The 12,999-nt window shown below is 29.2% G+C and overlaps 1 protein-coding gene across 2 annotated transcripts in view; it reads left to right on the top strand.

Moving 5' to 3' along the window:
• LOC106466382 (integrin beta-PS-like) overlaps positions 1 to 12,999 on the top strand; it is a 110,690-nt gene that overhangs the window by 59,508 nt on the left and 38,183 nt on the right. For both annotated transcript variants that reach the window (XM_013926665.2, XM_013926664.2), the window contains exons 10-11: positions 4,982 to 5,058; positions 11,218 to 11,275. In XM_013926665.2, the coding sequence (XP_013782119.1) occupies positions 4,982 to 5,058; positions 11,218 to 11,275 (135 nt within the window). The remainder of the gene's footprint in view (positions 1 to 4,981; positions 5,059 to 11,217; positions 11,276 to 12,999) is intronic.

Genomic DNA, 12,999 nt, shown 5'->3' with positions numbered 1-12,999 from the left:
TTTTCAATCATTAACACCAAGTGGTATGGGGTCATATTAATGATAGTGTTTATACTCTTAAATGTAGCTTGTTTAACCCTAGAATACCAGCATTAAATTTTCAATCATTAACACCAAATTTGTAAGTTGTGTGGGTTTGTTTTCTGATTAAGCTGAGAGGATGTCATGGCAATGGAAGTTATAAACACGTATTTGTAAGTTGTGTGGGTTTGTTTTCTGATTAAGCTGAGAGGATGTCATGGCAGTGGAAGTTATACACACGTTTTTATAAGTTGTGTGGGTTTGTTTTCTGATTAAGTTGAGAGGATGCCATGGCAGTGAAAGTTATAAACACGTATTTGTAAGTTGTGTGGGTTTGTTTTCTGATTAAGTTGAGAGGATGTCATGGCAGTGGAAGTTGTACACACGTTTTTGTAAGTTGTGTGGGTTTGTTTTCTGATTAAGCTGAGAAGATACCATGGCAGTGAAAGTTATAAACATATATAAAATGTTTGGATTTTTTTCTGATTAAGGTACTTAATTTGCAACAGGTTAATAATGGAAAACTGTATGTCTAGACTAAGAATGTTACATGAAAAGTTGATTTGATTTCAGTTGTAATGTGATTTTCAGCTTTTATAGGGTATCTTTTTCAAGAAATGATTATGTTTGTTAGTAGTACTTGTTTCCATGGTAGCCAATTTAAATAAGGTACATTTATTTTGCAATAATGTAAATTTTGACAAAAATATGTAATGTATATCATTTTGGACAGTTTTAGCATGATTCGAAGAATGTATAAAGAAACAAACTTTTTCATTACTTATATAGAATGGGTATATATATATATATATATATTGTAGTTATGTAAGTGTTAAGGTTTTCTTGATTTATAAGAAGCATCCATACCTCAGTTGATATAAATCCTTCAGATAGTAGGAGAAACTGTTTATTGAACATTAAACTTCTAGTTTTATGTAGCAGCTTAATCCACTAATTTTGTTGATAATGCAAGTTTAAAGCAGAATAAAAATAAAATGATTTGGTGTACATAATGTTTTTTTTTACATTTCAGATTAATTGTCACCTTCAAAACTAAAAATTAGCTACTCATAAAAAGAAATGTATATATACATATAATTCAAGAATATTGTAATAAAGATATCTGATAATTGGTTCTCAAACTAATCACTAGGTAGCCAACATTTATTGCAGAATCTGTGTCTGGCTATCAGCTTCAAATAATGGAACCATTTCCATATTGAACACTGTTCTAAAACATAGGCAGATAATTTTTTTTTTTCTCAGCCAACCTGTTAGCCCTTTTTATTGACATGCAACCTTCTGTTTAGTTCTGTAAGTCTGACATGCTAAATAACTTAATAACTTCTATCAAACATTTGTTACATAATTAATAGGATTTTTCTTTTTTTGTTATGAATACAAGGAAACTGCATTTTATTGTGTTTACTTCCAGCTGTGAGCTCAGGAAAATTCAACATCATTAAGTACAGCAGGTTGCATAACTGTACAAGTTGTACAGTTCCTTTTTAAATACTGATTCATCATCCAGTTATTTTATTACATGTGTTTTTTCAACTGTATTTGCTAGTTATGTACTTCAGCAGATCACATGTAATGTTAAGAGTAATTTTTTGTATGATATTGTTCTGTAATACCTAATACATTGGTTGATATATTTTAAAATTCTTTTAGAAATTGTACATTAAGTTATCTTTCGCTTTTTTTTTGTTGACCCCAGAATGCCAATATATTGACGGTGTGCTCTATCATTGAACATATCTGTAAAATGAAAGTAATGAAAAAACTGCACATGATGTTCTGTTTAATAAGGTGAAGTTACGAAGCATTGGTGACAACATAACTTGGGAGATGATAAAATATGAATAGACATTCACAATACTTGACTGTTATCAAATAAATATCATATTATTTAACTCAAAATGAATGATAATACACTTCTTGGCTATGAGTTTATTAGATTTTATCTTATGGATCTTGAAATATGAATTAAATTTGTTTTCATCTGTTTATGTATGTGTAGTTGCAAAGTTTATGAACTGATCTCAAGAAAAATACTCGTGTAGGTGTTTGTAAAGATCACCTAGAGAAATGACCAATTAATTCTTTAGTAATTAGCATAAGCCAGTTGTACGCTGAGTTTTTGAAAATATACAATGGATCAACGTATTCGTTATAGATACTACGTTCAGGGATACTTTTCTTATCCCATATACAGATATGCTATCAAACACCTTAAGGTTTTATATAAGTAGTAATGTTTTAAAAATAGGTTATTTGAGACATAAATAAAAAAAGGAAGAACAATGTTTAAAAATGAAGAATTGCCTTTGGAAGAACACAATGACTAAAGTAATACCTATTTAAGAAATAAATGAATCGCTTTGAAAAAATCTGGCAATGAATTAAAGAGAAATGCTTCCAAAATCCTGAAAAGAATTGGCTAAAATTGTTACAAAATGTTTTCTTTTGATGGAATATTTTTGTTGTCTTGTAAAAAGAATACTATGGCAGTGGAAGTTATATACACGTACGGGAAATACAGGGCAATTACAAAGCAAAATAAAAGAAAGAAGAAATGAGGATTTGTAAAAAAATGTTCATTGATAGAGCACACCGTCAATATATTACGGGAAATACAGGGCAATTACAAAGCAAAATAAAAGAAAGAAGAAATGAGGATTTGTAAAAAAATGTTCATTGATAGCAATATTTGATTTTCATTTATTTTATTAATTTTTTATATTTTTTTGAATAATTACTTTTTGCTTTTTTTTTCAGTGTTTATAGTCACTTGTTTGTTTTTGCTTATTACATGTAACTTGGTCAGATGATTCATTTTTTATACTAAGATCTCTCAATAAAAATCTAATCATAATAAGAATTATTATTTCATCCTTGTTGTTCATTCTTGACTCACAATCTGCAGGTCATGTGATCAAAACCTGTCACTGAACATGTTCACTCCTTCAGTTGTGGGGGCATTATAATGTATGGTCAATTCAACTATTTGTTGATAAAAAGTGCAATACCCCAAGAGTTGGAAATGGCTGCTGCTGGCTGGTTGTCTTTTCTGTGGTTGACAATTTTATATTAGGGATGGTAGCAGACAGCCTTAGTAGCTCTGCCATAAACTAATTTTTCCTGTTTCTGTAACTGTTTTTTTATATTTTTATATATTTTTGGTCGCTTTTACAGATACCTCCTGTACATACAGATTTATACATTGTAAATGGTTATCTCAACTCAGTACTTCATTTTTTGTAATATATCTTATTTTTTCATATAATAATATTTATAACTTTTAATTACTTCCATTATTAATCCCTTGCTTACCATAGTAGCATACATGGGTATTTCTGCTATTTCGTCAGGGAAATTTACAATTCTTCAAGCAAATATAAAAGTTTTGAGATTTCATCAAATTTCCTAGTTCCTGGGAGCACATGATGTCTGATTTTAAAAGAGTTAATTTCTAGTCATTGTATTAAGCCAAAAATGTTTTACACCAGCTGTTTTTTTTCTTCCCATAATAACACTTACTATTATCAATTAATTTTCCTTTGCAAAATTAGCCTACACAGTATTGTGTTAGAAATTTATTTCTCATTTCCATGTGCCAGGAGTAGCCTAGTGGTTAGCATGCCAAACTATGAATCTAGGAATTCATAGTTCATGGCCTGTTTATGTTAAACTGTGCTAAGTACTTTAGGACTATCAGTGCTCTGTAAGAGTGGTGGTCAAACCTCAATGTTAAGTCATACAACAGTTGTTGGTAGGTGCTGTTTTATCAGCTGCTTCTCTTTAGTCTCTATCTTCTGTAGTTTGGAGCAAAATTCTGCCTAATGTAATGCTGTTTAAACTTTACTTCATCAGTGCTGTCTATATGTACTTGCTAGAATAGCACTATTTAATATATTTTGCTTTGATGTCTTATGAACTTTGAATAGTATACTCATAGTAAATAGTGATGTTTTTATCGAGTTTTATGCTGATAAGGGAAACTACTGCGTTTCTATTGGCCAAACAATTTGATCCCTTAATGTGAAATACACAAATACACTGAACAAAAAAAATCGAAATTCACCCAATCAAACATTGTTTTGAGCTCACCTATAATAACAAGTTACTCAAAATATTACTAAATTAAAAAACATCACATATAATCTTCACAACTTTTTACATGCAAACCGGTTTAACCAAGAACACCTAAAATCTATGGCCAACCCAAACACTACAAATACCTTGTAACATTATGATACTTGTAATGGGTGCAGCACATATATCTTATTGAGTACCTTTGTCCTTAACACAAGCAATTAAAATTAAAAATTGATATCTACAAGCAACCAATCTACAAAGGCACACTATATTTCAGTTGTAGATACTAGTAACACTTATTTTTGCATGGTAGTGTTTCATCCAAAATTTACACACAAATAATACATAGTTTTGAAAGAAATATAATATTGTTTTTGATATGTTCTAGTGACTAAAACCAAAGATATACTAGTAATGCCTGATAAAAACCAATTAATGTTTCAAACCTACATGTAGAAGTTATAAAATAATTACAACTCAGCCACTAATTTTACAGCCAAAAATATAGTTGACAGCAAGGTACCCAACTTATAGAACATTACATTTTAAATATCATAAATAAGATAGTTTGAACAGTATATGTAATTAGCTATGCTCATCACTAGGTATGTTTAGTTTTGTATCTATGTATATATATATATAGCATGTTTTGATCAAAAGTTTATAATAATTACTTTATTTCTTTTGTGACCTTTTTGATTCTCTAATTAGTTTCCCAAAAAACATTGATTTTTCTGTACTGTAATCTCAGGGTTATTGTACAGAACTACTCAGATACATGACAAAGTCAATGAAAATGACTTTTTTTGAACATGTAATAGGTTTATTTCCAAAAAACGTTTTCTTTTTTTTTTTCCAGAAAATAACAGAAACCATGGAATTAAAAGACAATGCACCTGAAAATGTGAAAATTACTTATTATTCATCTTGTCTAGGGTAAGCTCTTATATTTAGCTGTACAAGTTTCATTTGTAAAATAAGAAATGGAAATTGTCATCATAAAATTTTATAGAGCTGTGATATCATTTTAGGGCTCAAGAATCAGAAGTTGTGGGTAAAGATGCTGTTGTGTTACTATGATAGTAAAAAACATGTCACCTACATGGCCATTTGGAAACTGTTGTTAACCTCTCTGACATGGGTAGCCCTTTAAACACTTCTGCACAAGTCACTGTGTTACATTCAAAATTTAATTAAACACCTTTACTATAAATGTATGTGAATGAAAATAACATTATAATGTATGTTATGATTCCAAGTTTTATGTTATCTAACTTTTAAATCCTTTATCTCAATAAAAACCTTTAAAAAACTACTTAAAACTTTAGAAGTATTGTCTTGTGACCCATGAGCTGTGAAAATTCTGTACTTTGGCACTCTGTATTTTCATAAATATAATACCAGTTGTTTAGATGTATATCTAGACAATGAGACATTTACTTAACCTATTGACACATACATTTCAAAGTTACCTGGATGAATGCAGTTGAAACAAGTAATAGTGACTGGTGCCACACCCACATTCAATGATTTGTTTGAGCTTTTTAGCCTACATGTAAAGGCTACACATGCATGCATATAGTCATTAGAAAGAGCTCATTTTATGCTATAATCCAACAATGGTTATTTTGAAATTGGTGTACAATTTTTGTCATAGGTTAACTGTAACTGCCTGCAATATTGTTGGCTGCTTGATCGACTATAGCTACTACAGTTGTTTCTTACCTAATTATGTTATAGTTAGAGATATACTTAAATTGTATTTAGGTCTTACTTTTATATTTTAGTTAATTATGTTTTAAAATGCATAATTAATTGAAAGGGTTAAACATTTTTTAAATATACATCATACTTTGCATTGTTTCTCAAGACTTATGATATTACATGGCACACAAAAATTTTGCTGAAGGGTTGCACATCTCTGCCAGAGATACTGTAATGTGCCTGAGAGTACCATTGTTTTGTGTGAAGATGAATAATAAAAGGTAAAGGACAAGAAAGAAAAATAAAGCATTAAAAATTAACTATATGTAAAAAGGAAAAGACCTGAAATTATGAATATAACCAAAAGAAGATCTTTAAAGATATTCTACAGAAAATTATAAGGTATGTAATTTTTTCTATTTCCTAATTTTAATAATTTCATTGCATTGTACATTGATAATAATAGCTGGAGTTAGTGATATGATAGAGAAAATGAAAGATAAATTATAAACTTTGCTTTAAAAAACTTGATATTCATTTAGGAGGTTCTATAGATTATGGAAATGAAGTATTAAAACTATAAGATATACTTAAAATGAAAATCACCTTGCACTTGAACTATTCAGAGTTTTTAGTGCAAATAACTACTATAGATATATAACATTTTTATCAGAAAGACATAATTAAAATAATGTCATTTTTTGTGTACAATATACTAATTAACTTCAAAAAAAATATTACCAGGTTTTGTGAAGATATCTCAGAGTACCATATGTGTTGTATAAATATCCTTCCCCAGTCAAGTGGATGTGAAACTTGTCTGCCTGTTGCAAAAGGGGTTAACCTAGTATTGTAATGACCTATTTCATAAGTGACATAGTTAAGAGTAGCTTTTAATTACCTTGAATATACTTGTGTACAATATACTTATTAACTTTAATAAAATATTACCAGGTTTTGTGAAGATATCTCAGAGTACCATATGTGTTGTATAAATATCCTTCCCCAGTCAAGTGGATGTGAAACTTGTCTGTCTGTTGCAAAAGGGATTAACATAGTATTGTAATGACCTCTTTCATAAGTGACATGGTTATGAGTAGCTTTTAATTACCTTGAAGTCAGCTAGATATAATCAACCATGGATAATATATAAGTACACATGAGTTTAAGCAATGTATTTTTATCAAAAATCATTCAAGAGAATTTACAGATAATAGAACAGGAAGAATGGTATAATTAGCTAAATTTTACATAATCAGATTTCCTTGTTGCAGATTTATTTGTTAGACTTGCAAATTACAGAGCTTTTAAAATATGGACAGAACAATCATTCAGTTTATTTGAAGTACATTATACAACTAGGAAGACTATGAACTGTGGCTTAGATTATTCTCTCCCTGGGAGTTGCAAAGTTATTATACATTCTAGAATTCTAAATTTTTAATACTTAGTTCATTAGTGCATTAACTTTGAGTGTTTTATATCTTTGTAAATTAGTATGCAGTTTAAGTCACTCTTTAAATGTGAATTATTAGATACATCGTATTTTATTTTATTTATCTTTTTTCCTTTTGAATCTTATTTTCTTGTCTGGTTTTGCAAGAGCAGTGTATTGACTTTAAACTTATTCTAAGACCAAACCTAAGTGAAGTTACATTTTTACAGCAATACCCCATTAGTTAGAGAGTTAGGGAAAGTTTAGTTAGTTATAATGGTGTGAGTAAAGGCAAAAAGCCTAAATATAATGCAATTTACACCATTCCTAGATCTAACATCATAAAAATGTACAATAAACACAATTAAAGGGAGCCAACATTTTCACATATGGGGCTGCACTCTTTAGTTGTATTATAAGCTCTTAGAGTTCATAAAAAATAGTTTTATTTTCATAGAATCAAAACTGAAATCAAGGCTGTCTTCAACAGTACACTGTCACCCACTACTACACTCAATAAATTTAGTATTACCCAGGTTGTTTAAAGCTGCTTTGTTAAAAAGTAAGTTTGTGCACTTGAGCAAACAGCGGTAATTTATTGAACATTTTGCATACTTTACAACAATATAAAACAATTATAAATACTCACTGGTATACGAAAGACTACATATTTAAAGCTTATAGAGATTAATTAATTCATATTAAAATTAAAATTGACTGCTTAATGTTTTTCTTGCTTTAAAAAATAAAGTCATTAACAATTTACAAACAAGGTAACACAAAAATATACATACACACTAAAATGCAATTTGAAAATTAAAAAACTCTTGTAGAAGAAAGTTTGTCATAACTTTATTTTAAAGTATTATAATTTTTAAATTCTTTTGTTTGCTACTTTCTAACTATTTCTTGAGTAATTGCACACAGTAATGATAACTAACATTGATATATTTTGATGCATATATTATTTCAGTAACTTAGTTGTAACTATGTGAAAATGCCCCTTTTTATGTTTTTCATGCTTGATTCTGATTATCAGAAAAAAGCTGCATGAAAAAATCTGGAAGTTTTTAGGAATTACAAATTTTTTGTTAATTCAATCCTTTAGCTACTGGTAGGTTAAAGTGCTCATGTAACAATCTTTTACAGAGTTATGTTCAAAATGTAATTAAACTACTTTATTATCAATGTATACAAATGAACTTGGCATCATCACATAGTTAATAAATGAACTTTTAATTATATCAGGTGTAGGTTTGCTAGTTGTTGGGTTTGACATAACGTGAGTTACAACTGAACTTATCTATTACCAGGTTAAGCAGTTGTGGGTTAAGCTCGCAGACCATCAACTCGAGTAGATTTATGTAAAAAATCAAGAAATTTTTACTCTGAAACTAGGTAACATAAACAGAACACATGTAATTAAACAAATTCAGAATGTCATCTACATCAAAATGTTTTTTAAAACTATTTTCTTCTACATCTGCATGCTTACTTGTTAAACTTTCTAATGTCTGCATTAATAGTTCAATTATGACCAATAAGTCATCAGTTAGGTGAACTCTGATTAAACTTTCTGTCATTACAACTGTTTGCACTGTTCTGGAAGTTTGATAAAGAACAGAATTCATAACTTTTGCATGTGACTCTCAATTTCTAATTAGTTGTTTGACTCTTGTAACAGAACCAGAACTGCAACTAACTTTCCCATTGGCACCCTCTATATGTACTTCATTGTGATTTGCTAGAACACACATAGGAATCCAAGCCAGTTTACTTCTGGCTTGCACAAGCTCTTTTCACATATACACCCACTTGTTATTCCTGCCATGACTTCTACATTTTCCTAACATTGACCCCCCTGGATGTGGGATGCAATAAATTACACACACTTGATAGCTGCGTCTTAGACTTAATAAACACTCATTTGTTTTCTCTAGCTGCCTCACATGTGTTTTATTCCAAGAAAAAGAAGAACCATTGATCTCTCCTTATCTCCTGTTACAGACTGGAATTCACTTCCAATTAATGTGTGTACATTACTCTGAGTTTCTTCAGAACCTTATTTGGTAATCCTGCTTGCTGGTTGGCTTTAGACATTTCCCAACCATATTTGGTTAACCATTAGTTATGTATGCCCTTTAATTGTGTAATACTTTTAATATGGCTTGCTAAATAATCTGAAAATTCTAACTCCAAAACATTTACTATATAATGAAAGTTTTATTATATTATATAAGTTTTAATTTTAAAAGGAAATATTTGAATACATCTTCAATCTCTCCCATTATGAGAATTGTGACATTTGTTCTCCAGGTTTTGCCCATTCTGGGATTTATTTACCACCTCTCTCTGAAGTACAGAATTTACCATAAATTACTCATTATAATATAGATATTACTAAGACAAAGTCTAATTTTATAGCCTTCAATTTTCTTTGTTTACAGACACATAAAATTGAAAGACAGACTCACTTGCTATTCTTACCTATCACATCTCATTTTTAGAAATTGCCAGTAATTCTTTCTGACATTTTGTATTATGTCATTTATAACCTATAGATAGACAAAGTGACATATTATATTACATTTTTTCAGTACAGAGTATTGTGTATTTCGTCTTAATTTTGAAAGTTTCTCTCACAGTGTTCAGATCAAGAAGCTCGGGAAAATATTTTAAGGCTCTTATGCCATAGTTAGAAAGTCAATTAAATTATAACAGTTATAGGGCATTGTTTTCTTTATGCATATTATCATTCTGTGTTCTTATGTGAATTATTTAAGTAAAAAAAATATTTAGTGTACTAGTACCATCAATATAAAAAAAATAGGTTTAAATTTCCTCAGCATCTGACAGCAAAAAAAACAAGAGGTCAAAGGTAAATACTATATTTCTCTTTTTTTTCATGCATATTTTTGTATTTATTGTTATAAAAGTAACTAAAATGTGAAAATTAGAAACTTATCAGGTAAGATAAAAAAAATCCATGGGGTATTCTGGTGAATAGCTTGTATGTTACATCATTAAATATGGTAACATGGGCTACTTGTTCACCAAGTGATTTACAATTTGTGTGAGAGGATTATTAGTTAGACACAGCTGAAAGGGCAATAGAACAATAAAATTATCTTACAAGCCTTAAGCTATTTAAGGTAAACAAATGTAGTATTCTGTTACTATTTGCATTCATTCTAGAAATTAAAAAATGAGAAATTTAGATTTAATTCATATAGTTTTATTATGGTTACAAGGTTGTTCAAATCGACCAAATTCATGTAGAGTTAGGGTAGTGAAAATAACAGATATTTTTTACTGAAAATATTGCATGATTTTTATTTAAGAGGTTTTAGATGTTACACACATAAATTTTAAGATTTTCAGGTGAGGAATAATATTTTTTAATCTTAACCTAAAAATCACTTTACACTCAGAGCAGTCAACACTCTCACTCCATATGTTCATGGACAAATGTTTAGTAAAAATACTAAATTAAAAATTCTAATTCTTTTGTATACAAAAGACTTGTAATGTTTACTGAAAGCTTACCAAATTTCATAAAGGTACATGAAGTTATTGTTTGGTAACTCTGATGGTTACTTTGGGATTGCAAGGTTGGTGTAATTCACTGACCCTCATATGGAAAGAGTTAACAAATAATGTTTGTCAGCTATACATTATTTGTTAAAACTAGCTTTATGCTTAGAAGATTTAAATATCTACAAATACATAGATTTACTAAAAGTATGATAATATTTACATACATAATACAAATAATGACATTTACTCATCATTTTTGTTGTATTTTGTCCATTCTGTATATTTTGTACTAGTTTATATTTTTTCTGCAAGTATGTATTGAAAATAAACTTTCAGTTAGGACATTTTTTTTTTAACATTTTAAAGTATAAAACGTATTGACAATAGATTAATAAAGGCACAATTTTTTTTGCTTTCAGTCCAGAGGGGCAGTTAAGAAAGACCAGTGAGTGCAAAGGAATTAAATTAGGTGATATGGTAAATATGAAAAATTTTCTAACAAGCTCTAAATTGTTAACACAATGATGCATTCTTGGAAGGGTAAATATTAATTGTTGTTGAATATTATGAATTGCCTGTAGGAAATCTCTATTATGACATTATGAGTACAAATTATACTCAGAGGCATGCTATAAATACATGGTCATTAATCCTTTGTATTTTATAAGTTAAATGTGGTAGTTTTCTTTTTATTTGAAAACTAGGAGGAACTTCAATAATAATAAGATATATTTGATTATTATAATGCTTATAAAGTTACACATACACTGTAGGTGTAATCATATTACTCAATATTTCTTCTTTAAAAATCATAAAAACATATTTCTTCAAACTTTTTGTGGTTGAACTTAAGCATTTCAACAGAAAAGTTTAACAAAATTCTTTTATGCTTTAAAGATTAATAACTGATGTATAAAATTTGGGACTTGTTTGTTTTAAGTAAAAACACATAACAATAAAATTATTTAAAAAAATAATTTTTACAGTTTACTTTAAAGCACGTACATATCCAGGGTTGGGTAGCCTATACATGCACACTGGGAGACTAGAATGGTCTGAAAGAAACACCCAGTGTATATAGTACACACGACTTTTACCATTTGATATTCACTTTGATGTTCATGAAAAACTTAAGGATACATTTCAGTAACTTTGTTACAAATGTGTTTTAAGAAGTGGACAGCAGTGGTTTTCACAAAAAAAGTAAAAACTTTTATTACTTAGTTTTATTTTCCTTTTGATAATTTAAAATTCCCATATGTAATTTTTAAAAATTGTTATCTGCTGTATTCGTGTTTTAATAATTCCTACAAACCAAAGATTCATGTTCATAAAATATATAATTTCTCGGAAGTATTGTGGGTGACATTTTAACAACTTTAACATTTAAAGATAAAATGATTAGGTCTTGTTTATTTTTCTATCATCATTAAGAATCTAAGTAATGATACATTGCAATAAAAAATTCTATATATATACTTGAAATGATATATTGCAGCAATATACATTATATTCATGTTTTTTTTTTTAATAAGACTACGTACTGAAGATGGACAACATACATTTCCTTAAAATACACGTTGTAACGTATCCTTACATTTATTTAAAACTAGGGAAAGAACCCGGCTTGATTTGGGTTATTAGGTTGATATATTCTAAATGACTATGTCACTGTGTGTATTCTGAACCCATTTTAGCATAAAAGTATAACCTATATTCTTTTGTTTCTAAGCCATTGTTGGAATGCATTGTTACCAAAATGCAATGGCTTTTCTATATATTAAAAGTTGTTATATAAAGAACCACTTGTGTTGTATGTGGTTTTTCACTAGTTTTTTTCATTAAAAAGATGTGTATGTGCACATGCATGCATGCATGTGTGTTTGTCTGTCTGTCTGTCTGTAATTTCTATTTGTATTGTAAGGAACCACTTCTTTTCTATGGGGTTTTTTACTATCTTGCCTCATTAAAAAGATGCACACGAGCATATGTGCGTGTACGTGGATAAGTAATACCCAGGTGCATACCCTCAGGGTCCACTTAGTATGGGTGCAAAATTTGAGGTTTCTAGGTTCTTTCCTCTTGGAGATATGGTGGTCACATAATCTTTTCTATGTGTTTTTTTACTATCTTGCCTCATTAAAAAGATGCACACGAGCATATGTGCGTGTACGTGGATAAGTAATACCCAGGTGCATACC

Source organism: Limulus polyphemus, unplaced genomic scaffold (assembly GCF_000517525.1).
Source record: "Limulus polyphemus unplaced genomic scaffold, Limulus_polyphemus-2.1.2 Scaffold2243, whole genome shotgun sequence".
NCBI classification, from domain to species: domain Eukaryota; kingdom Metazoa; phylum Arthropoda; class Merostomata; order Xiphosura; family Limulidae; genus Limulus; species Limulus polyphemus.
Note: the sequence above shows the minus strand (reverse complement) of the source record. Positions and strands in the feature narration are given on the sequence as shown.